This window comes from Podarcis muralis, chromosome 15 (assembly GCF_964188315.1).
Source record: "Podarcis muralis chromosome 15, rPodMur119.hap1.1, whole genome shotgun sequence".
Taxonomy (NCBI): Eukaryota; Metazoa; Chordata; class Lepidosauria; order Squamata; family Lacertidae; genus Podarcis; species Podarcis muralis.
This window is the reverse complement of record NC_135669.1, coordinates 26,281,986-26,307,505: the sequence shown is the minus strand read 5'-3', so window position 1 is coordinate 26,307,505 and position 25,520 is coordinate 26,281,986. Positions and strand designations below refer to the sequence as shown.

The window sequence follows — 25,520 nt, the reverse complement described above, 5'->3', positions numbered from 1 at the left end:
TAGCAAAGTCCATCGTGAAGAAGTGTCTGAAGAAGTACTCCATCCACTTTCTCCAAGCCATGCAGATGTTTTTTTAAACTTCTATCACATTGCATCTTACTCAACTTTTTTATAAACTAAAAAGTCAAAAACGATGCAACCGTTCCTCATAGGGGACGGTTTTGTGATGTTATTGTTACCGTTCCTCATAGTTCCATCCCCTTGATCATTTTGGTGGCCCTTTCCTGGACCGCTTCCAACTCTTCAATATCCTTTTTGAGGTGAGGCGACCAGAACTCTAGAAAGTGTTCCAGATGTGGTCACACCATAGGCTTGTATGCAAAACAAAATGCAGTCATACCTCGGGATGAATACGCTTCAGGTTGAGCAATTTTGGGTTGCACTCCCCGGCGACCTGGAAGTAACAGAATGCGTTACTTCCAGGTTTCGCTGCTTGTACATGAGCAGACGCTCAAAATGATGTTGCACGCATGTGCAGAAGCGGCAAAACGTGACCCATGCACATGCAGATGCGTCTTATGTTCCTTTCAGGATGTGAACAGGGCTCCAGAATGGATCCCATTCGCATCCAGAGGTACAACTGTAAAAAAATTCCTTCCAATAGTATCTTAGAGACCAACTAAGTTTGTTATTTGTATGAGCTTCCGTGTGCATGCACACTTCTTCAGATACCAAGTATGCTTGCACACAAAAGCTCATACCAATAACAAACTTAGTTGGTCTCTAAGGTGTTACTGGAAGGATTTATTTTTTTATTTTTTTTCGACTACAGCAGACCAACACGGCTACCTACCTGTACTTAGGCTTGTATGATAGCATTATGTATAACAGCATTGCAATCTTGCCAATTTTATTCATAATACTTTCCTTTGTGCTCCTTAAATGTTACAATGGATATAACACAGCAAGGTATGCCTGTGTATACTAAGGAGACTTCTAGACCATCACTGTTTTGTGGGAAGGATCCAAGAGCATCTTGAAACTCACCCAATTAAAGTGGATTATAGTGCTCTTCTGATCTAGCATAACAAATCCACTTTTTAAAATTAAAAACAAAGAAACAGATTTCCTTATGGTTTGCAAACTGATGGGAAAATGCAGTGCAAAGGATGGGATGAAGGATTAATGAGATGATGAGTGCTGACTGTCATATAACTCCCCCATAAATAGATCAGTGCTGACTCTCTGAGACATGTGAGTGGGACTGAGCAACTGAATTGTGCCTAACCCAGATGACCCTTCGCAGAAGACCATCCTCTACTGGTTCAGTCCAAAGCCAATTTAAAAGATCCCTTTGAAGGAAAAAAATGGGGCTCTTTTTGTGACTACGCAGGCAGCTGACTAGGCAAGCAGTCACACTGCTCACCTGGCCACATTCTTCCCCATCCCCAACGTAAATGATTCAGTTGTGATACCTGCATAGCAGGGTGTTGCACCAGATTTCCTGTAGGGTCTGTTCCAACCATACATTTCTATGACTCTATAAAGACCAGACATAGTCTAAGCAGCCCATAAGCTTTGTGCAAGTGAATCAGGATGAACACTGAATAAGCAGGATGTCTGCAGGCAGGGCTGGATTAACCATTAAGCAAAATAAGCACATGCTTAGGGTGTCAAGGGAAGGAGGGCATGGCATAAATTTTCCATTGCCGGATTTACCAGGGACCATATGGTGCAGCTGAACCACGTTGCATAAAAAACACTCCCAGGATAAATTTTACACACAGACACACACAACAACAACAACAACAACAACAACAACAACAACAACATAATAATACAGATTAATGAAATATGGTTTATTGTTTTTATATATTTTGAATTATGGGGGCACCAAAATCTTTCAAGTGTTTAGGCCCTCTAAAGGTCTTAATCTGGCCCTGTCTGCAAGTACCCTGAGATGCTCCTATGCTACCTCCCCAAACTCTCTCCCTTCTATCTTATAGGTACCATAAATAAATGCATCTTCTATGTGCCAGCTGCCCTGGGACCTTGGAAACCGTAACCTCCTCTGTGTTCTGTTGCTTTTTTGCCAGAGTGCATGCTGTTATTTACAGATTGTGTTGACTTAACCCCTGCCCCACTCCCTGGGTCCAGTCTATTTGTTTCCTCCATTCCTGGTGGTCGCTAATGCACAAAATTTGTCTCCGAGTCTCTCAACAAGGCTTCCCATTATAAACAGGCAAAAAGAAGAAAGTAAAGGGACAGGGCTCATGGAGCGTTGTGGTTCAGCAATTACTCTCAATCTGTGCCTTCCTCAGTGGAGAGATAAAATGGCTGGTAGCATCCAGCAGGGGATGCTGCAGAAAAGACTATATTAAATCTCATTTTATAGGGGCAAAGAGGTGTTGGGAAAAGATAATAATGTATTCCGCAGGCTGGAATCTGGCAAATAAACATCCGGCTTGGAACGGGATCCGTGTTTTATTTGCTAGGCGGTGCACTTAAATGGTCTCAGCTGGATTGGGATTTTAAAAAGCTTTATGGCTTTAGATTTTATTTACTGCTCTTGTGTCCATCAAAATACAGCTTTACTTTAAAGTGTTTTGGGTTTTTATTTTATTTTATTTAATGGAACAATAACATCACAAAACTCGTAAGGAAATCCCTACTCCATGTACTTTCATACAGGGTTTTTCCCAGATGAGAGTCTTAATTTCATTTTTGAATTTATTAAATTTATATTCTGCCATTCATCAAGAGACCACAGGCCAGTTTACCACATAAAACACAACATACATAATATAATAATAATAAAAAGAGGGGGGAGACAAATACCAGAGAGAGAGAGAGAGAGAGAGAGAGATGGTTTTAGAGAATTAGATGCATGCTGTTTGTTTATCTGTCTCATTTATATTCCACTTTTCCTCCAAGGAGCTTGAGGTACTGTCCATCGTTCTCATTCTTTCTGTTTCATTCTCATAACAACCCTGTGAGGTTGGTTAGGCTGAGAGGTAGTGACTAGTCGAAGGCTATCCTGTTAACTCCATGGCTGAGTGGGGATTTGAACCCTGGTCTCCCAGGTCTACATCCAGAGCTCTAACCACTACACCACGGTGGTTCAAGATGTCTTTCCACAAATCCTGTGCGAGTATTTTTGTGGATGATAGCATGCTACTTGATAAGGACACTGCATAGTGGAAATTGCTGGTGCTTTTTATTCCCTCCAAATCTTAAATTATGGTGCTGGAGGAGACTCTTGAGAGTCCCATGGACTGCAAGAAGATCAAACCTATCCATTCTTAAGAAAATCAGCCCTGAGTGCTCACTGGAAGGACAGAACGTGAAGCTGAGGCTCCAATACTTTGGCCAACTCATGAAAATAGAAGAGTCCCTGGAAAAGACCCTGATGTTGGGAAAGATGGAGGGCACAAGGAGAAGGGGACAACAGAGGACGAGATGGTTGGATAGTGTTCTCGAAGCTAATAGCATGAGTTTGACCAAATTGCGGGAGGCAGTGGAAGACAGAAGTGCCTGGCGTGCTCTGGACATGGGGTCACGAAGAGTCAGACACGACTAAACGACTAAACAACAACATCTGGAACAGAAATCAATGCAGTTGCTTTTGTTTATATGCGATCATTACATAATTGATAACCACCACCACCCCATTTCCTTTGTGCTTCCTCTGAACTTAAATGAATGGTGTGGAATAGCATAAGGATAAAATAATCAAGTATGTAAAAATTCTGCCACAGCGAGATGAACGACACACCTTTAGTCAGAAGCCAAGCTGCAGCAGAATGGAAACAGCGCTGCATTGAAATCAATGCCACCCTACATCTCTGCTTGTACAGTGCAACTATGGTGTACACAGAGTATACACTCATTGCTTGTGAATAAGTGAATGAGTGTACAGCTGAACCGTCTGTACAGATTGTACACTTGTTGAATGTAACTTGTGAACAGCCTTTATGTTGAGCCCGATTGTGGAAGCGTTCAGAGGCCTGCTGCGAGCAGCTTCCCAGTGCTCACTTCAGTGCATCCAGAGTCTGCCACTGCTCCAGTAAGCAAACAGCAGTAGAAATAGGGGAGAGAAGAAAGAAGGTGCAGACAGCAAGAGAAGAAGGAGAAATAGAAGGAGGAACTCAATCTTCCTGTCTATCTGCCTTGGCTTCTGATTTCCACTTCTACCCCATTCTGACATTCACTTGCTGCTTTTGCAACGTGACCCCTGCATAAGCTGGAACATGTTATTGGTTCTTGCTTTGTTTCAACTTTTTGTAGTAAAGTATTTATTCAGCTGAAAATGGAAAGGATGCAAGAGAGGCTTCCAGATATCAGTTCTGCCAGCCCTTGCCATCAGCCTTGTAGTCTAAATGACACGACACAAAAGGAAAATGGACTGGGGAGGCAGGAAGAGGGGAAAAAAGAAAGAAAGCTCATACACTAGTTCTTAGTAATGAACAGCTGGAATGGAGAGAGTTGAAGGAGGAGAGGAGCTAATAGTTGCTGGTCTCTCAGCTGAGCCAATGGGGAGGCCCTCTGTTGTAGATAGGATGGAATAACTGATGGTAGATCACAACACTTCTAACCTCTGTCCTACTACCCATTGGATTGATAGTTGACTTCCCATAAGCCATGAAACCGGACACCTGGAGACTAGCCTTTTCTTGATGCTGGCACATGATGTGGTGTTCATTCTGTCTTCATGTAACTATTAACATGGATCCGGCTTCCTACTTCACCTATAAACATTCTTTGAAAGTGTGATGGTGGTGGGCAATCCATCTTTTGCCCCCTTTAGCCACCCTGACTCCTAGCACAGCAGAGTGATTAAAGGGTGCTAAAGGGTACCAAATCCATCTTAAGTGACCTTGAGCATGTGCCTTTAGCTTTCCCTGCTGGGATCATCATTCATTCCATGTTCAACTTAATCGGCACTATCCTGGAAGAACAAAGAGAGAGAAGGGAAGCTTTTAGTGCTGAATTTTCCTGCCTCACATTCAGATATTTTATTTTATTTTTAAATTACCCACATGATCAAGATGCTTGACAGATTCCATCTTTGTGAATTCCAGTATAAGCTGACCTGCTCTTGAACTATTGTAGGAATTGGAACACAGTTGTCCAGAGGTTTCCCAAAATAACCAAAACAATGATTGGTGCATGTGTGTACATGCACAATCGTATCCTGCTGTCTTCTACTTAGAGTAGACCCATGGAAATGAACGGACCTAAGTTAGTTGTGTTTATAGCTAAACAAGCTATAGCTTAGGGGTCCACTCCCTTGGGGCCCCCAAACATACTTCTTCTTAATTGCATTTCAGTTCAACAATTACTTTGATAAAATACATACCGTATTTTTTGCTCTATAAGACGCACCAGATCATAAGACGCACCTAATTTTTGTTGGAGGAAAACAAGAAAAAAAATATTCTGAATCTCAGAAGCCAGAACAAGAGGGATCGCTGCACAGTGAAAGCAGCGATCCCTCTTGCTGCTCTGGCTTCTGGGATAGCTGCGCAGCCTGCATTCACTCCATAAGATGCACACACATTTCCCCTTACTTTTTAGGACGGAAAAAGTGAGTCTTATAGAGCAAAAAATACGGTATTTTGTTATGTGCAAATGGCTTTAGATACCTATTAGGTCCATGAATTACCATTTAGCATAGAGTCAACACAAAAAAACAGCGACAATTTGTTGTTGACAAAGGACAGCTGGACTTATAAAGGGCCCCACTACCTTCAGTAGCCTAGGGCCTCATCAAACCTAAATCCGGCCCTGGTTGTGTCTTATTAATTTCAGCGGGTCCTTGTGCAAAAGTGCCACAGGCTGGAAACAGAGTGATCTATCCACCCCTGCCCACAAAGTTACTTTGAAGTCTGTTGTGTGTTGACAAAATCAAGCCAACTCCCTTTTACCTCAGGAACAATCCAAACACCAGCAATGAGGTGTGTGGTGCTTTCCCAGCTGCTCAGGATTTTTGGCACACACTTCAGTGTGGGCTATGCTCTCTAAATGGCCTGCATCTACTTGAGGGAAGAAATTCAGTTCTTTGTTAATTAGGAAGCCAGCAAGCTTTTTGTTGCCTATATATATATATATATATATAATACAGAGAGAAGTGAAATTTGTGCATGGACTGTATTCAGGCTCTTGGCAGCATATTCACTTTATCAGCAGAACACACTGTTCTACTGGGACGCCAATTCTAGGTCAGCCATAAAGGGATCCTTCCCCCATTTTCATGTGTATTTATTTCAGTGTATTCAGGGCAGCTCTTGGAACACAAAACTGCAGTTGTGTTTTTTTCTTTCTTTCTCCCACCCGCAACCCCTCCACCCAAACCAAAGGATATTGATTTTGGAATAATGCCTTCAACACCATGCCCTTCGGTTATGCTGGATACTGATGAGCTCAGCATTTTCTCCCCCAAAGCTAAGGGAGGGTGCTAAGGGAATCCCAGAACTGGGAACTCAGAGGCATCCGGATGTTAACAATTCATCATCACGGCAATAGGGAAGGCACAGGTTGCATAATGATGCATCAACAAGTCTCAGCTCCTTTCAGGCTTCTCGGGAAGGGATGCTCTAAAAAGTTCATCTGTGAGGTAGAAGAGTCTGAGGGGCAGACTGAGGAAATATGCTCTTTCCTTCAAAAGCTGCTGTCACAATTTATTAGTCATTCGTCAAGGTGTGACAGGACTCATTTTGTTTTGCCACAACCAGCTAGCGCAGCTGCTCTTCAGGAATTTTTGAGGCAGAGGTGTGAGTGTTTGCGGAAGATTTGGAATGTGTGGGACTTCTCAGACTTGTTTCCCCCCCTCCTTGAACTTCAACCCTTACCTTCCTTTTCAATTCATTGAGTGAGTCCCCTGAGTAGGAATTAAAATTAATGCTGTGTCAAAAAAAACAAAAAATAAACCCACCTTCCAATTTCTTTAAAATGTTCTTCCCCTGTGAAAGAGGCTCCAATTTTTCTGCTTTGTTCTCAGAGCGTGTTATAATTTCCACAGAAGTTTGGTGCGTGGTTTTGAAATTACCTTGTGGCGGCAAAAAAACCTGCGGGTGGTATGTGCTTTCTTTTCTCTTTCCAGGAAACATTGCACCAGAAGCTGCCCAAATTGGATGTTGTTAAAAGAGAAGATTAGGCAAATTCATGGAGGAAAAGGCATCAATGGCTACTAGCCACAATGGCTATGTTCCACCTCAGGGGTCAGCAAACTTTTCCAGCAGGGGGCCAGTCCACTGTCCCTCAGACCTTGTGTGGGGCTGGACTGCATTTTGGAAAAAAATAATAATGAACGAATTCCTATGCCCCACAAATAACCCAGAGATGCATTTTAAATAAAAGCACACATTCTACTCATGTAAAAACACAATGATTCCCGGACCATCCACGGGCCAGATTTAGAAGGCGATTGGGCCGGATCCAGCCCCCGGGTCTTAGTTTGCTTACCCATGTTCTACCTCCACTGTCAGAGGAAGTATGCCTCTAAATGCCAGCTGCTGGAAACCAGAGGCAGGGAGAATGTTCTTGTCCTCAGGCCCTGTTTGCATGTTTCCCACAGGCATCTGGTTAGCCATTGCGAGAACAGGATGCTGGAGTACTGACAGGCCTTTGGCCTCACCCAGTGGGACTCTTCTTGTGCCCTGGCTTTTTGCGCTTCCTGATCTGAAAAAAAGCCGCTTGGGAGAAGTTGCCTCATGATACCTTTCTCTGGGTTTTCACTGAAGCCTGGACACTCAGGGAAGCTGCAGAGCGCAGGCCACTGGGGAGATAATTGGAAGAAAGCACACACACAAACACCTACCAGCCACCTCAAAAGTAAATCAATCTCAACAAAAACCCTGAAAACTCATGAGAATTTTACCAAAGTTACCATATTCCAAAAAGTTGACTTTAAGCAAAGGTTAGCGGGGAATAAAAGAACAAGGTCTGAGTTTTTGTATGGAAGGCCACAGGGGGCAGCGACTATTTCTGACTTGAGTAGATCCATCCAATTTATTCATTTCTGTGAAAGACTTGGCTGAGAAGTTAACTAAGTACCCTCTTTTAAAACAATTCTCTGAAAAGCAAAGCAAGGCTCTTTCTGTTACAAGGGCTCTTAATCCTTTCTCCTTCCAAGGTAAGGAACAAATCACGTTATAGGAGACATGAGGGTTTAGTAAAGGATGGCTACATATTCAGAAAGCATGCTTAAGCTGCCCACATTTATAGTAGGCTGTTGTCTTGAGAAACCATTGTTTTCGATCTGCAGCCTTGAGAAAATAAGATCACAAGCCCTCTAACATTTTTCTGATGAAAATAGGGATGTTCTATATAATAGCAATAATAATAATAATACCCTGTCCATCTGACTGGGTTGCCTAGTCACTCTGGGCAGCTTCCAATATATATATATTATACAACATTAAGCAGATGCCTTCAGATGTTTTCTGAAGGTTGTATAGTTACTTACCTCCTTGGCTCAGGAGTCACTTAACTCCATACCCTCCAACATTACTCCGATGAAAATAGGGATGTCCTAAGGAAAAGTGGGACATTCCAGGATCAAATCAGAAACTGGGATGGCTTCTGTAAATCTGGGACTGTCCCTAGAAAATAGGGACACTTGGAGGGGTCTGAGATCAGGACCTGTCAGTTATACACATGGGCCATCCATTGGCTACAGGTGGTTTTCCTGGCAATCCTGTCCAAATTCATCATTGTTTGACAGGAGGGCTCTAATAATATTGCTGGTGTATGTGAAAGAGAGAGTGGTCTGTTGCATGGGGCTCACCTCATGGGAGAGAGAGAGTCTAAGAGGCACTGCTAGACATGTTTGCACAGGTTATAATTTGGGGTTGCAGCAACCCTCTGGGGATCAGTAGGAACCTTTGCTTTATCAGAGGTGTGGAAGACAGCTTTTGTATTGTTGCATGCCACCCCCACCCCAATCTCTGAGTGACAAGAGATTCAAAGGGTTCCAGGTACTTTCCCAGAGTTTGTTTTCCTTGGAAGGAGGGAAAGCAGAGACATTGAGGACTTTCCTTCCTGCTGGCTCTGTGTCTCTCCAGGGGAAGGACTTGGGGAGAAATAGTTCAGTAACTGCTTGACATTTCCAGCTTCTGTTGTTTTTCCCCCCAGAGCACTGCAGACCCCCTCTCTCCTTCCCTGATAACAGAGGGGAGGCCCCCAGTGGGTGCTGCTGGCCTGTAGCAGGAGTTCACAGAGCTCTTGCGGCAACCAGGAAGCCTCAAGGCGTAGCTGCCTCTGTACAGTCTGCCGTTTGGGGTGAGGGGGAGGAAATAATCAGTAATGGGAAGGCACTGGTGAATGTAATGGTAAAGAGGGATTTCAGTTCCCATCATGGTCCCTATGCAGTGTCCTGTCTGGCACAGTCATCTCTCATTCACACTGCTGCACCCTCCCAGGAATGTATTTGAGATGCACCCATGCGCTGTAAGGGTGCTGTCATTTATAAGAGGACTGCAGAAGTACAGCTCTCACTGCAAGATTTTACGTGCCCCTGGGTATTTGCAGAAGGGCATTTTCTCTTCCTGTATAACTAGCTCACTCCCTGTTTGGGGGCACATTATATGTGTGTACTGTATCTCCCCCCGCATAAAACATTCTCACTGTCATTGTCGTCCAGTTCCAGAAACAGCTGTCCACAGCTAATTTATTTCCTAATGCTGCAGCAATGTTAATTTATAAATTACACTGGTAATTCAAGCTATTATTAATTTCAGATGGTGTAGGGCAAGACTAATTAAAATATGACACCAATTGCCACACATATGTACCAAGGACTAACATTTAAAATTAATAGGAATATTAAGTGTGACACCGGTCTCAGAGATGCTCTGCTCAGTAATTACAACACCCGGGCTGCAAAAGATTTGATAAAAGAAGATGGGGAGATTTAAGAGAAATAAATAAGACAGCTCTATTTATGTCTCTCTTCCTCCTCACCCTTCTGCCATCCTTTAAAGGGATTGGTAAAGTTCCTTCCTTCCTTTCCCCACATTTCAAAATCAAACTTGAACTTTCCAATTTGCAAAAAAATGACTCACTATACCAAAGGTATTTTAATGCTGATATAATCTAATGGTTTTGCATTTTGAGGGAATGTCTGAACTGCAAATGCAATCCAGTTTGAAACTAGTTTATCTCATTTTACTTTATCCCAAGACTGCATACTCACCATACATTTAAAGCACATAGCTTCCCCTAAAGAATGCAGGGAATTGTAGTCTGTGAAGGGTGCTGGGAAATGCAGCTCTTTGGGGGTAAATTACAGTTCCCAGGATTCTTTGGGAAAAGCCATGTGCTTTGAGTGTATGCTGTGTGCACAACCTTTGAGCCTTGGGAATTGTATTGGGGAGGGGGTGGATTCCTTTTTGCTTATCCCTTTCATGACATTCCGGTTCTTGATATTATTGAGGCGGCGGTGGCAACCATGGCAGTGAAACTGGGGCAAAACCAGTTTATGTCTATACCTTAAACATATCCCTAGTACTATGGAGACTCTCTCCTTTTACCAACTGCCCCCACCACTGCAGGAAAGCACTCTTCTTTCTTTTGGTAATGTGTGTACAAATGTATGACTCAAGTCTGCTGAAAGGGGTCATCAACGTAAGCTAAATGAGACTAAGTATGCACTTTGATTTGGCTTGAAATCCATGGTCCGGGGATTTCTCCTCTTGACAGTGAAGGGAACTCCCTGCTCCCCACACACATTTTCAAAGGAGCCAGCGGTTTGGTGTCTTCCGCACGTGGATTATCAATGGCAGCCTGCCAAGCTTGGCTGCCTACCACCTCATTTATATATAATGCTCCTTTCCTCCACATCAATATATCCAGGCAAACAAATGGAAAGGATCGTTTTAAGGGCTGTATCTAGAACTCCCATCAACAGCAGCAGTGCCAGGTGAAAGATGCATCCCTGGAGAACATTGCACACTGTTTCTAGGTATCTCACAAGCCATATTGTCTTGCTGCATAGTCAAGGTTGATCCTTTTCTTTCTTCTGCAGCCGTGGGATTCATGAGCGAAGACGAGTACTTGGAGATCACCGGCATCACCCGGGAGCAGTCAGGGGAGTACGAATGCAGCGCATCCAACGATGTCGCCACTCCTGTTGTGCGGAGAGTAAAAGTCACAGTGAACTGTGAGTATTGGGTAGGTTGTTGCAGGGCAGGGTGTAGGTTGCTGCAGCTTAGCAGTAGTGGGGGGGGGGGTGCTGCTGGAAGGATTTCCACAGTCTTTCTTGGTGCATTTTCTGTGTTTCCTTGGCATATTCTCTGCACCTTTTAATACCTGCAAGAGATAAATTAAATACCTGCAAGAGATAAAATAAGAACATATGAAGCTACCTTACATGAAGCTGGCCCAACCTGGAACCTTCTGAGTCGTACCCAATGTAGCACTAAGTTAAAGTTATGTAGCAGTATACATGTTTCACTGGCAACAAAAGGTTTCATGCTAGCAGAATGTCATTGTGCATGAGAATGCATAAGCAGATTGCTGGTCACTTTATTGCACTGTGGATTGACCATTCTGTTGCATGAGTTCTGCTAGTGCAGGCATAGGCAAACTCGGCCCTCCAGATGTTTTGGGACTACAGCTCCCATCATCCCTAGCTAACAGGACCAGTGGCCAGGGATGATGGGAATTGTAGTCTCAAAACATCTGGAAGGTCGAGTTTGTCTATGCCTGTGCTAGTGCAACGATTGTGTTGGATTCCTCTGTTGCAGAACACTAAAACTCAACCATCCACTAAAGAATGCTGGATATGGTGTGCTGCATGAAAAGTGCATGCTTTGCCTTTGAGCTACAAACCTACATTTGTTGCACCACAGTAAATCTTCCAAAAGGGGGCTGAGCAGTAACATGGTAAATTGGGAGCATCTCTTTCTAGTGACATCCCAGCAGAAATGATGCTGCCTAGACCAAATGTCCAGTTCGCCCAATGAATGGGTCACACTTGTCTGCATGCTTGCATACTGATTTACACACATACCCCGCATTTCAGAACTCAGACAAGTGCACACATTTCTCATTCACACACAGGTAAGTCCGTATTCAATTAGGCACACACATGTGTTTGTTGTCACATTCCTGCATGGACTTGCATGCATTTGCACACACAAGCATTTTCAAAACATACATCTTGCATCAACAGGACTTGAAAAGTGGCAGAGAGTTGAGGATGCATTGATCAAGTGGGCAGGAGTTAGAAAGTGGAACTGTGTGGGCAGTGGTAGTGTCTAAGAGCTAGTTTGGAACTGGTTCCTTTGAGAATGTGTGTAAAATAGCCTGTGGTCACTGACTCTTCTGGTCACTGACTCTTCAAGCGCATCTGGCCAAGGAACCTTCTGCCGTCGGTGGTTTGTTTTTGGCACAAGCAAAACTCTGGAGAGGGGAAGGATCTTGAAGCAACAGCAGAGCAAAGTGATTTTCCAAAGCCACAGAGAACAACCCCTCAACTTGTCCCTTTCTCTACAGACCCGCCATACATCTCAGATACTAAGAACACCGGGGTGCCGGTGGGACAAAAAGGCATCCTCCAGTGTGACGCCTCTGCAGTTCCATCAGCCGAGTTCCAGTGGTACAAGGATGACAAAAGGTACATGAAGGATTAGTAGTAACTGATATTAGGATATTTCAGCGGGACCTATCCTCACCATCACTGCATCAGAATTTACTTGCTCTCTTAGAAAACTGACAGCCGCTCCACCCTAAGCACAGTCAGCATGGTGCTGGTGGGCTAGATGAGCACATTTCTCTGCAGTTGTTCAGTGACTGAGTGTGGATAAAGAACTGGGGCTAATTCTATGGAAGGATGAATTTCACTTTTAGTTTTCCTCTGTTTCTCATTTCCCAAAATTTATTAAATTCAGTTTGCTCCCATTTCCATAAATAGGGTAGCACATATTTTCTGCTAAAAACTCTTTGCAGAACAAAACTCATTCCCATTTCTGTATTCTTTTCTCTTTCTGTATGTATTTTCAATGCAATTCTGGTTAACATATATGTGCCTGGAGGCAGGGAGGCTATGGTCACTATTATATATATTTCCTCTACTATACATCTTTTGTACTCTCTCTCTTCTCAGAGAACTTCAGTGCAAAATTTTAAAAAGGGTACATTTTGGAAGGTTTCGCTCATGTTTTGGTTTGTAAAGTGTTAATTAAGTAGGATCACAATGAAATGCAAATTGAATGAATCCCCCCACCCACCCAACCATCTGTTTATGTTTCAAAGCAGGGGTATTAACTTCCAAACTTGTAAGGGAATCTGCTAGCATTTGTCCAATGTTACCTTTAGCTTCGCTGTCTTCAATTCCTGCCTTTACACTCGCTTGCCACTTTTGCTTCTTCCACCCAACTTCTTATTATCCCCATTGTCAACATTGAGACCATCTGCACTATATGTTTAAAGCACTATGGTACCACTTTAAACAGTCAAAGTTTTCCCAAAGAATCATGGAAACTATAGTTTCTTAAGGGTGCTGACAATTGTTAAAAGAGTCCCATTTGCCTTAGAGAGTTGCAGTGTCCATAGTGGTTTAACAACCAGTCACCCTTGCCAGGGAACTCTGGGTAATATAGGGGGGAATATCAGCTCTCAACACCCTTCACAAACTACAGTTCCCATGATTCTTTGGTGGAAGCCTGGAATGTTTAAGTGGCACAGTACTACTTTAAATGCAGGGCACATATGGGGTCTTAGATTGTATGCTCCTTAAAGTTAGGGACCTTTTCCCTGTACTCTGCTCAGCAAAGTAGATTGATGGCACTGAGTTAAGAGTAATAATACTGCAAGCAAGTGGTAATCTATTGCATGTGGCACAGCCCCTTCACCCCAATGTCCTCATCTGTGTGTCTAACATGGAATTATGCTTAATAGAAGCCCTCATTGCCAAAGTTCATTGGTACAGCAAGGCTCCACTGTAACAATTCCACCCCAATTTGTGAGTGAGACTTACTTATCAAATTAGAATCATTCTCTGCTTGTGTAATTCCCACAGAAATCCCCAGACCTTGGAGCTCTCCTCCACTAATTATCTCCACAGTGCAGAGGTCCACTGAAAACACAAATTTGGAGATATTGTCCATTTGATTAAGGCATTTGTTTTAAGTTGTGGATCACGTGGTGAGCTTCCAATATGCTGTCAGTCAGGATCAAAAGTCAGGGCAATAACACAGAGCAAGAGGCTGCGGGGAAAAGTAGCTAAGCATAGCACACACACAAACAAAGAGACACACACATTGTCTTTTTCTTTTAAACAGCATACAAGAGTATCAGGGTGGGGGAATGAGGTTCCAAAGAGGGAACACAGGCTATGGGGGGGGGTGTAACTGTGGGGGAAAACTAAAGTGTCTTACATCTACCAAATATTCTAAGCAACCTGATTTCATTCCCCCAGCAGATACTTTGTAGAGTTCTTCAGCTGCATCCTGTTCCTTTGCCTAGTGTCTGTTCCTTGTTGTTTGAATCTTCTTTACTTTAGAGAAATGACAAATAAGAGGAGATGTGATAGAAGTGTGTAAAACAAGGCATGGCATGGAGAGAGTGGAGAGAGAAAAGTTTCTCTCCCTCTCTCATAACACTGGAACACATGGACATTCCAGGAAGCTGAATGCTGGAAGATCCAGGTCAGACTAAAGGAAGTCCTTCATGCAGCACATAGTTAAACTATGAAACTCGCTGGCCTCTTCCCTCCCTCCCTACTACAATCTGATTTGAAGGTCCTTTCTAGTGTAGCATTAGAATTCACAGTCTCCTCCTTTGGAATTCACTGAGCCAGTGCACGTTGCAAGCGAATTGTTTATCTGTGCTGTGGACAAATCAATGGAGTCTCCTTAAAAGGCAGCTGGCAAATGAATCTTCTGCCTTGAGCTGTTTGTTCTGGCAGGATCTGCAAGGTGGAGAAGGAAAGGACGCTTGAATCCAATGATCCCACGTCACGAAAGTGCTTCTCAGCTCCAGATAAATAGCTTAGGTAACCCATTCCAATTTTATGTTTTTGATGAAATCTCTCCATAGAAGGGATCACGTGGGCCCAAAAAGGGCATCAGAATTGCCCCCCTGGTGAATGCTCAGATCTAATTATGGTGCTCGAATGCAGTCAGTTATAGGCAGCAACGCCAGCTAACTCTGTTAGCTTCCATCCTGGACTTGTCACCATTTCTTGGTCTTCCTCTTTTTATCTTTGCTATCTCCTATTATTTCAGGCTCATTGAAGGACAGAAAGGTTTGAAAGTGGAAAACAAGGCCTTCTTCTCCCGCCTGACTTTCTTCAATGTCTCTGAGCAGGACTATGGAAACTATACCTGTGTGGCCTACAACCAGCTAGGAAACACCAACGCCAGCATCATTCTGTACGGTAAGTAAAGCATGTCCTGGTATTCCAATGGGATCATATATGGTCAAGGAGATGCGGGAGGGGTGGACAGGTGAGTTAATAAACCTCTCTTTTCAAGTCTGGGAAAGATGGGCAGGGGGGCTACTGGACTCATGTCCTACACATGGGCTTCCCTTTGGCACCAAGTTGGCCACTGTAGTAACAGACTGCCAGACTAGGGCAACATACACACCATACATTTAAAGCACCGTGAAACCACTTTAAAGAGTCCTGGCTTCCTCCAGAGAATTCTGGGAGCTGTAGTTCACTAAGAGCATTGAGAGTTGTCAGAAGACCCCCTATCTCCCGCCCCCAGAGCTGCAATGCCCAGAGTGGTTTAACAATCAGTTCCCCCTCCCAGGGAACTATGGGAATAGTAGCTCTGGAACAGGGGTCTTGTAACAACCCTCAGCACCTTAACAAACTACATGTCCCAGAATTCTTTGGGGGAAGTCTGGACTGTTTTAAAGTGGTATTGTGGTGCTTTAAATGTATGGGGTGAATGCGGACTTTGGTCTGACCCAGCAGGGCTCTTATATTTTCTGCCACAAGGGCTGAATAAGTGCTGCATTTGTGACATTTATCAGAGTCATGAAAGACTAGCCTCCCTCCTTAGCCTCTTATCCTTGGGATGCCACTGGATAGACAACCAAATCTTTACAAATTATATTTACTCCTAATGTTTAGGAACATAGGAAGTAGCTTTTACTGAGTCACATCACTGGTCCATCTGGTTCAGAAATGTCTATGTTGACTGGTAGCAGCTCTCCCTTGGCTTCAGACAAGGGGCATTACTAGCCCTACTCAAATTTACCAGAGATTGAACACAGGAGCTTCTGCCTGCAATGCAGTATCTCTACCACTGAACATCTTTCCCTGGTATCTGCAGATGTCAACAGCTTTCTGGATGTGGGGCTTCTGTCAAATGCTACTCTCAAAGAGTGGGACAAGAAACGAGGTGGACTAAGCCACCAGGGTGACACTTAGGGAAGGTTATAACTTCCGAATGAAGCAAAAGTCAGTCCAGGATTTTCTACAACTCTGCTGGTTCCATTATAATTTCGGCTGTCTTCAATTGTAATGGGCAAGGGCTTCACTATTCCACTTTTCTTGAGTCAACTTCAACCTCCTCTTCACTGGCACGTGGACTTTGACACATTCATTACTGTGGATGTGGAAAACCATCCTGAGAAGATAACCTTCCCTGGAAACTGCATGGACATTTCACCTCCCAAAAGAATGCCAGTATTCACCTTGAATTCTGCTTTCTGTGGGATTCTCTGGTACCTTACACCAACAAACTTCTTCATTCCACCGCCTGAAGTCAGTATGGGGAACCATTGGCCTGCCAGATCTTGCTGGACTCCAACTCCCATCAGCCCCAGAAAGCATGGTCTATGGCCAGGGATGATGGGAGCTGTAGTTGAGTGAAATCTGCAGGATGAAATTTTCCCCATACCTGTTCTGATGTACACCTGTTTCAGTGTCTCCCAGAAGTGTTGTCAGAACTGCCCTGCCTTAAATCGGGGAAACATTTATTGTAGCGCTAGACTTTCAGCTCTTTCTTCAGAACATATAAAAATCCAAGAAGCTGAATTATCCAGAGGCTCCCCTACCCCACACTTGAACAACATGAATACACACAATCCCCCTCTGAGATTTTTAGAAGCCAAATGGCCCCATGGTGGGATCATTCAAGTGCCATGGTTGCCTGATAAGAAGTACTAAATACGTGCAGCTGGAACCATCCCAACCCCATAGGACACCAACTTCTAACCCCTTTACAACATCCTCATTTGGGGAAGTCTTGATATACCCGTTGTAGATCCATCAGATAACTGGTCCCCTCCTCAACTCATGTTTTATAAATACATCTTAAGAAATTTCCTCCTCCAGAGTATTAACCTTTCAGGTAATCAAGCAGAGAGGGGACTGCTGTGGTGAGGACAAATTTCCTCTCCATATACAAAACAGCCACCACCACCACCATCTCAGAGAGCCTTCTCTGACATCGCCACCCCAGAGTGCAGTCTGTTAGGTGAGGCTTTTGAGAATAAACAACCCAAGCGGCTCGGTGATCCCAGGTTTGCTTCCAAGTCGCATTTTCTATTACTGCAACATGAAATAAAAAATTGACTTTCTCAAAGGGAGGCGGGGAAGAGCTCTGTACCCTTATCTGGAAGCTATTTTCTCCACATGCCAGAGCTCTGATTAGAGTGATGGATCCATCTGACACCACTCACAGCCAGGGACAGCTGTAATTGCTTGGCTTATTTGTCACGCTTCTCCAACGTTGTGGCAGGCAGAGCTGTTCTGGCTGCCTTTCTGTGCCAGTTGGGAGCTGAGGTGAGGAGCAAAACCTGGAGTGCCCCACTTTCCCTGGCTTCCTATGCCCACTTTAACCGATTGTTACTGGGTGGTAGGGATAGTAGCCACGCCAGTCCATGTCTATTAACCATTTTAACATAACCTCCTTGTTGTATACTACACTCTTAAGAGGGCTTAAGCCAGGGGTCAGCAAACTTTTTCAGCAGGGGGCCAGTCCACTGTCCCTTGGATCTTGTGGGGGGGGGCGGACTATATTTTGAAAAATAAATAAATAAAAATGAACGAATTCCTATGCCCCACAAATAATCCAGAAATGCATTTTAAATAAAAGCCACATTCTACTCATGTGAAAACACACTGATTCCCGGACTGTCCGCAGACCAAATTTAGAAGGCAATTGAGCCAGATCTGGCCCCTGGGCCTTAGTTTGCCTATCCATGGCTTAAGCACTGTCCCATGGGGCAAGGAGTGACCCAGCCCAAGACAGATAGGTGAAAAGCAACATGAAGAGGAAGCCACACAGAGGGTACATCAATGAAATCAACATTAGTATGGTCTGTGGAGGAGGAAGCCACTGCTTTTGATGCAGAACAGGAGCTAAGATCACATCCTCGCTACCCATTTTAAGCACTTTGACACAGCTTTAAACTGTCATGGCTTCCCCCAAAGAATCCTAGGAACTGTCATTTGTTAAGGGTGTTGAGAGTTGTTAGGAGACACCCCCCCTTCCCCTAACAGAGCTCCAATGCTTAGGGTGATTTAACTATCAATTGCTCTTCCCAAGCGACTCTGGAAATTGTAGCTGAATTGGGAATAGGAGTCTCCTAACTGCTCTTTGTCCCCTTCACAAGCTACAGTTCCCGTGATAATTGGAGGAAGTAGCAACTGCTTAAACTGGTCGAGTACTGCTTTAAATGTGTGGTGTAGATGTGGCCCCAAAAGCCCAGTCCCTGAGAGATGACACAGGCAGTCCCTTGTATGGCAAGCCAGGAGGGCCAATACAGAGCAGTAGGTTTCCTGAAGATTTACCCATAAATACATTGCCATTACTTCCATAGTAACCAGAAGGGGAATTATGGAAGGAAGAATGCTAATCTGTGGGACAGCAAGAAACTGAAAACAAAACCTGCTCATCTTCTAAGCACAGCCTGAGTCCAGGTTCTTATTTCAAAGAATCCCATACCTCTGGACACAACAGACATGCATAGTTCATCCACTAGAATTGGGGCTCTTGCATTCTCCTACCATTGGTACAAGAGAGGCTGGCATCTCCTGGCCTGGTGATCAACATGAAGCAAGCTTTGCCCCCGTGTGTTGTGTGCCATATTACTTTAGTCTATTAAATAGGAGCCTAGGACTGCTTGAGTCCCAGAGGAAGTCAAAGTGGCCACTGGATTGGAATTAGAAACTAAGTATCTCAATTTATCCCTTTGTCTGAATCTCTAGGTGTCCAGACTGGAATCCCTCCAAATGTCAGGCAGGGGTAACATCAGTATTTCAGACCACATATAATTATTCTTCATGGCCAAACAAGAGGATGTACTGTAGATCATGTAGCCATCTCCTGAAAAACCTGTGTTATTGAGAGCCAGTGTGGTGTAGTGGTTAAGAGCGGTGGACTCGTAATCTGGTGAACCGGGTTCGCGTCCCTGCTCCTCCACATGCAGCTGCTGGGTGACCTTGGGCTAGTCACACTTCTCTGAAGTCTCTCAGCCTCACTCACCTCACAGATTGTTTGTTGTGGGGGAGGAGGGGAAAAGGAGATTGTTTGCCGCTTTAAAAAAAAAGAAAAAAGAAAAACCTGTGTTATTTTGCTTTGTTTCAAATGAAAGGCAGCTGTGGGAGGCTGTGAGTTTCAATGGAAATATGCTAGTGGGGAGGGAGTTCCTTGACCCTTCTCTCTCTCTCTCTCTCTGCACAGCATTGCTGCTACCCACATCTTTTCTCTGTGTGTGGAAAAGCAACTGGGGAAAGGTCATTTTTAGTGAGAAAATGGCTCAAGTGGGATTTTTATTTGCTTAGCTAATTTATACATCGCTTTGTATTTCAGCAGAAATATGGTTAAGGAGCCCTTCCCTTTCATTTCTCTTCAGACACTGGAGAACTGTAGATTTGCATGTTTGGAAAATTAATCTAGCTAAGAGCGGGCCTTCAAATGCTGCTGAGAATCTTTCCCAAGTGAATTAGCATTTTCTTGCCCTGTTGAAATCTGAAGTGGCAGTCTGATGTCACAGAAATGTAGAAACCCGAATCCCTGCCTATATGGGCTTCAGCTTGCCTATCTCTCTGTATGTCACAAGTGGGATGGTGAGAAATTAGGGTCCCAGTTTTTTTAGTTACTTATGATTTAAATGATTAATTTAGTTAGATTTCCACCAGCCTATCCTGAAGGCTTGGGATAGGCAAGAGGGCTTGAAAAACAAGAACAACCCACCCTCCATTTGAATAATAATAAATAAAATGGCATGTTAGAAACTGCAGCAAATGGGACAGCACATGTACTACAATTACCCCATACACAAGCCAGCAGCTACACTCTAGAACTGTTGCCTATTGATATTAAGCAGGTGTCTGAGAATACTGTTTTCAGTGTTTGATTTTTTAAAATGTTAGGAAAGCAAAGTCAGACATGCCGTTTTAACATGTCGTTTTAGTTTATTATGTCATTTTAAAAAAACTGCTCCTTTTTCTTAAATTTAGAGGAATCGAATGTCAACACTTATTTTCAGCATTGATTTTAGCAGTTCAAAAGCATGTCAAAGTGCAAGTAGATAAATAGGTACTGCTCCGGTGGGAAGGTAAACGGCATTTCCGTGCACTGCTCTGGTTCGCCAAAAGCGGCTTAGTCATGCAGGCCACATCACCCGGAAGCTGCACGCCGGCTCCCTCGGCCAATAAAGCAAGATGAGCACCGCAACCCCAGAGTCGGCCACGACTAGACCTAATGGTCAGGGGTCCCTTTACCTTTACCTAATTTATGTTGTTTTGTGGAAACTTCTTGAATGTTTTTTGATGATTACGTGGCATATAAGCCTTGTTAAATAGATTAAATAAATAAATAACTCTTTTTAAAAACAATGCCCAGGGTCTGGATTTGGAGAGTCATTCGTAGGAGGCAGCGGCATGGAAGTCACTGAGTAGGGATGGAGGAGCAATTCAATGTAGGCTTCCACTCAAGTCGAATCTATCCGGTAGACACTTTCCAAAATAATATGCAAAACGAAACACAGCAGTCCTGCAGAATATGAGCCTACCCAAATTTTGCTTTGCATTTCGCCAGCCAAATGATGTTTGGAAAAAAAATGCATATATCAGGGTAACGTGTGCTAAAATGTGTGCATTGGTCAAAACTGCATAAGGATATGTGTTTATTAGGAGAAAAACACAATGGGACTTGCTGCAAAATGTGGACTGGCAAAACGAGAAACCAAGGGAACAAAAATTGACAGATCCTTCCATCCCTGTCACTCAGAATAAATGTCATTGCTGCTGTCATACAATGAAGAAACTAGAAAGACAAGGGAAATTCATGTGGTGGGAGGTAAGCATTTTGAGGGGGGTGTAAGAGAAGAAGCAGTCTCTTCGAGAGGCTGATCCCATGCAGCTTTCCAAGCAATGGGGCAGCAAGTGTTTGTGTCCACACCAGGGCCTAAAATGTTTTATACTGCTGATTGATTAATTCCTGATGACATCTCTCCCATCACATGCATCACAACGTTCTGTCATACAGCCTTGCAAAAAAAAAAAATCTGCTACCAAATGTACACTCAATGTCAAATGAGGCTAGCTTGTGCCTTTCATAGTTATATGTCACAGCCAAGTAGGCAGAGAAGAGTTTTTCTCCCTTTCTCATAACCCTAGAACTTGTGGACAGCCAATGAAGCTGAATGTTGGATGATTCAGGGTGGATGAAAGGAAAGTACTTCCTCGTGCAGCACATGGTTAAACTCTGGAACTCACTCCCGCAGGAGGCAGTGATGGCCGCCAACATGTATGGCTTTGAAAGAGGATGAGACAAATTCATGGAGGACAAGGCTATCAATGGCGGCTAGTCGTGCTCTGCCTCCATGGTCTAAGGCAGTATTCTGAATATCAGTTGCTGGAAACCACTGGGGTGGGGTGGCTTGATTGTTCTTGTACTTGGGTCCTGTTGGAAGGTTTCCTGCAGACATCTGGTTGGCCACTATGAGCACAGGATGCTGGACTAGATGGGGCTAGTGGCCTGATCCAACAGGCTCTTCTTGTGTCAGGGCAAGGTTGCAAATTGTGAGTACTCTTGAGCCCCATTCCATGTAGCCCAAGTTTCCCAAGGTGAAACTGGTAGGTGGAAATACCACAAGGAGTGACTACTATGGTGCAGTTGGTATTATTATTAGGTACTTTGGCTCTTAGTTGGACCTAAACTGGTATTAGGAGTTGAATTCTAGAGACTACCAGAGGTCAGTGGTGGATTTGCATGGGTAGTACCTATTTTAGGGCAGGGAGTTCTACGTGTCTCAGATCCCACATTGCTCCAGATGATATGAGGCCTCCCCAGAAGCCACACCAATAGTGTAAGTATCTGAGCCCAGGAATCTTGTGAGATTGCTGTCGCCTGCACTGCATGGATTACAGTTCCCCAATTGCCACAGGCAATACAACAGTGTCCAAGGTTTTCAGTCCTCTTCCGTGTATGTTCCTCAGATATGCACCGTGTAGCTACCTAGAAGGCCCAGAAGCCTTTGTAGGCTTTGGTGCACATCACTGCTATCACAGGCTTGCACAAGACCTTGGGACAGTTCTAGAGGAGCCTAGTACAATGGGGGTTATGAAAGGTTCTGATAAGTGAGCCCCAGGTCTTCACTGAAATCCATGTCAAAATTGTGGTGGGTGTTTTATTCCACTGAATTTTGTTGTATGGCTTAAAACAGGAGGAGCTATTCAGCAGTGGAACAGGCTACCTTGAAAGGTGGGACTCTCCTTTATTAAAGGTTTTTAAACAGAGGTTGGATGGCCATCTGTCATGGATTATTTAGATGTGGTACCTGCATTGCAAGGGATTGGACTAGATGACCTTTGGGGGTCTCTTCAAACCCTATGTGTCTATGATTCTATGATTTAAAGCATATTTAAAATGCACAACATCCTCAAGGGAATCCTGGAATCTTTAGTTTGTTAAGGAGGATGGGAATTTCAGCTATGCTGGCATCAGCTACAGTTCTCAGGATTATTTGGGGGAAGCCATGTGCTTGAAATATGTTTGAAATGTATGGTTTGTGCATAGCCTTGGTCAGACTGGACTCCCTAGTTGGCAAAAACTAACTCTCAGACAATCATGCCAAAAGCAGCAATCGTTCTTCCCTTTGTTGAACATTTCTTCCCTGAACAAATCCAAGATGTAGAGTGGTTATTCTTTCTTAGGTGAGGCAGGTGTTTTAATTTCCCCACCACTAAGATGCAATAAAGGAACAACCACCATCTCGCGAACCGCGGAGAGCCTTAAAGGAGCTCAATGCAGGGGCAGAGAATCAGTCTGCTGTTCACAGAGGGATCGTCAGATAATTAAACTACAGCAGGGTCCCACTGTACCATCCTGTACTAATCTTAGTTTAGCAAATCACTTTCTTCCCCTCCGCACCACCCTCCCACAACACCTTTTGTGTGACTACATTGTAAACTCTGCAGGACTTCACTTTGGTTCCGCATAGTGCCTTAATCTAGTGGGAAGCTAATTTCATAAGAGGTCTCCTGTTGAGAGCCAGAATTCTAGGCCCAACCGTTGTTAGGGGCAACCACAGACTCCATGTTTTGAATATGGGGGTATGCTGCGCTAAAATCAATAGGGAAGAGGCATGACAAGGTCCCTGAGGTGTCATGCCATCACAGGTGACCTGCAGTTTTGACCAAAAAGTGCAGAATCCTGATTTGCTCATTAATCTTAATTGATTGAGCAGTTGTGCTCCTAAATGGTGAAGAGGGAGGGCAATGCATTCCTCCATAAACAACCTGTTGTGCCACATTTGAAGGAGAAAAGAATAAGCTCAGCAGAGCTAATGTGGTTGTGAGAGGAGGTGTGTAGGCTGGCAGCTAAGAGAGAAGGCTGTGTGCGGAGCAGGCCCTAATTCAAGTTTTGCCTAATTCCCCAATCTCTCAGCCTCAACACCCACATAAAATGCTGGGCTGCTTTCGAGGGCCATTGTAAAGATGATTGAGATAAGTTATGCAAAGTGCTTTGAATACTTGAGATGTGCTATTTAAGCACACAAATGATTATTACCATCCACTTCCATGGATGGAGATGTGAAGGAACTATTTTCTCACACAAATCCTTCAGGAAAAGAATCTAATGAGTGAACCTTCAAGAAGAGGTAGGGTGGTTTGAGGAGAATATCTCTCATCCATTTGACCTCTTTGGCCATTGAAAAGTCTCCTCTGAGATTTTACAGGGTTGGCCTATTGTGTTTGTTATATTAATGGGGGCCCTCAGGCAGAGAGCTGAAAGCTGTGAGGTGTGAACTGGGAAGCCCAATTATTCCTTGGTGTTTAATTTTATTTGAGGCTTTTCATATCTGCCTTTTTTTTTTTTTTTTTTTTGGTTCCATAGTAGAACTTCCCCTCCACAAAAGGCAGTCAGTGACCACCCAAAACTGTAAAGTAGTGAGAAGAGGCTGTGATTTGCAGGAGAGAATTTGTGGACATGGTATGAACTAACCATCACTTCTTCCCTGAAACTCTCCTACCCTTGCCCTAGCACTTTCCCCTGTGACATAGGAAATATGGGGTTGACTGACAAATACAGCTGAGGGGATGTGGGAAAGGGAAAGCAACAAATGGGGTTAAACATTCCCTTCCCTGACCATTGAAGATAAATTGTTAGCTGTCTTATGGGCTGGACATACTCCTCTTCTGTAGCAGTCTTCAAAACAGGCAATAATATGGGATGATAATATCAAGAAATCAAGGTATTGCACAAAGTGATGTGTAGGCCTAGGAACAGGTTGTGATCCCCGGCCTCTCCGGTGACCAAATGGGCTCTTTTGCAAGGCTGGCATTAAAAAGTATGTCATCCTTTCCATCTCCTTTTCTTCATGCTTCCTTTCATTCACTTTCAGAAAGTGTCTGCTGTTCTCTGTTTTGCCCATTTACTTCACAGCCCTCCCACTGCCACCCACACCTTCTCCATCCCATTTCTTATTTACACGGCACTGTGGTCATGGAGTGGTAATTATGAAACGATATATTTATTTTTATTTTATCTTCATTTTTCTCTTCCATTGTTTCCTCACCTGGTTTAGAAATAAGTGAGCCCACAAGCTCAACCTTGTTCCAAGGTCAGTATTGTTCTTGCTGTATGTCACCTTCCGCTCCCTTATTTGCAACCTCCCTACCCGCCGCCACCCTTCGTTATACATTGCCTGTTTCCCTTGTCCGATTTGCATGGAGGACGGTACCACTTCCTGATGAGCACCCAAGAGACTGCAGGCTCTGATTGGTCTCCTTGTCTCCATCATGTCATGTTTGATCTGTTGACTCAGTGATTCAGAGCTTCAGTAACCAGTTCCATATCTCCTTCTCCTCCCTCACAGATTAGACTGAAGTAACTAAAAGTGTATCTGCATGCAACATTCATATTGCCTTTATACCAGGGATGGGGAACCTGTGGCTCGCCAGTTCTTGCTGAACTACGACTCTCATCAATCCTGACAAGCATTATGGATGGTGGGAGTTCTAGCCCAACAATGTATGGAGAGTTAGGGGTGATGGAAGTTCCATCCCATTCAATATCTGGAGAGCCAAGGATGGTTTGAGTTGTAGCCCACTCAACATACGGAGGGCTACAGCATCCCCATCCCTGTCCCCATCCCCTAACCAC

The 25,520-nt window shown here is 43.9% G+C and overlaps 1 protein-coding gene across 9 annotated transcripts in view; it reads left to right on the top strand.

The window, feature by feature from the left end:
• The window catches only part of LOC114585254 (protein CEPU-1), a 792,757-nt gene that overhangs the window by 755,212 nt on the left and 12,025 nt on the right, over positions 1–25,520 (top strand). For 5 of the 9 annotated variants that reach the window (XM_028707733.2, XM_028707730.2, XM_028707729.2 and 2 more), the window contains exons 5-8: positions 10,967–11,101; positions 12,439–12,559; positions 15,171–15,322; positions 24,943–24,978. In XM_028707733.2, coding sequence (XP_028563566.2) covers positions 10,967–11,101; positions 12,439–12,559; positions 15,171–15,322; positions 24,943–24,978 — 444 coding nt within the window. The remainder of the gene's footprint in view (positions 1–10,966; positions 11,102–12,438; positions 12,560–15,170; positions 15,323–24,942; positions 24,979–25,520) is intronic. The other 4 variants (XM_028707732.2, XM_028707731.2, XM_028707735.2 and 1 more) reach the window with 1 other exon arrangement.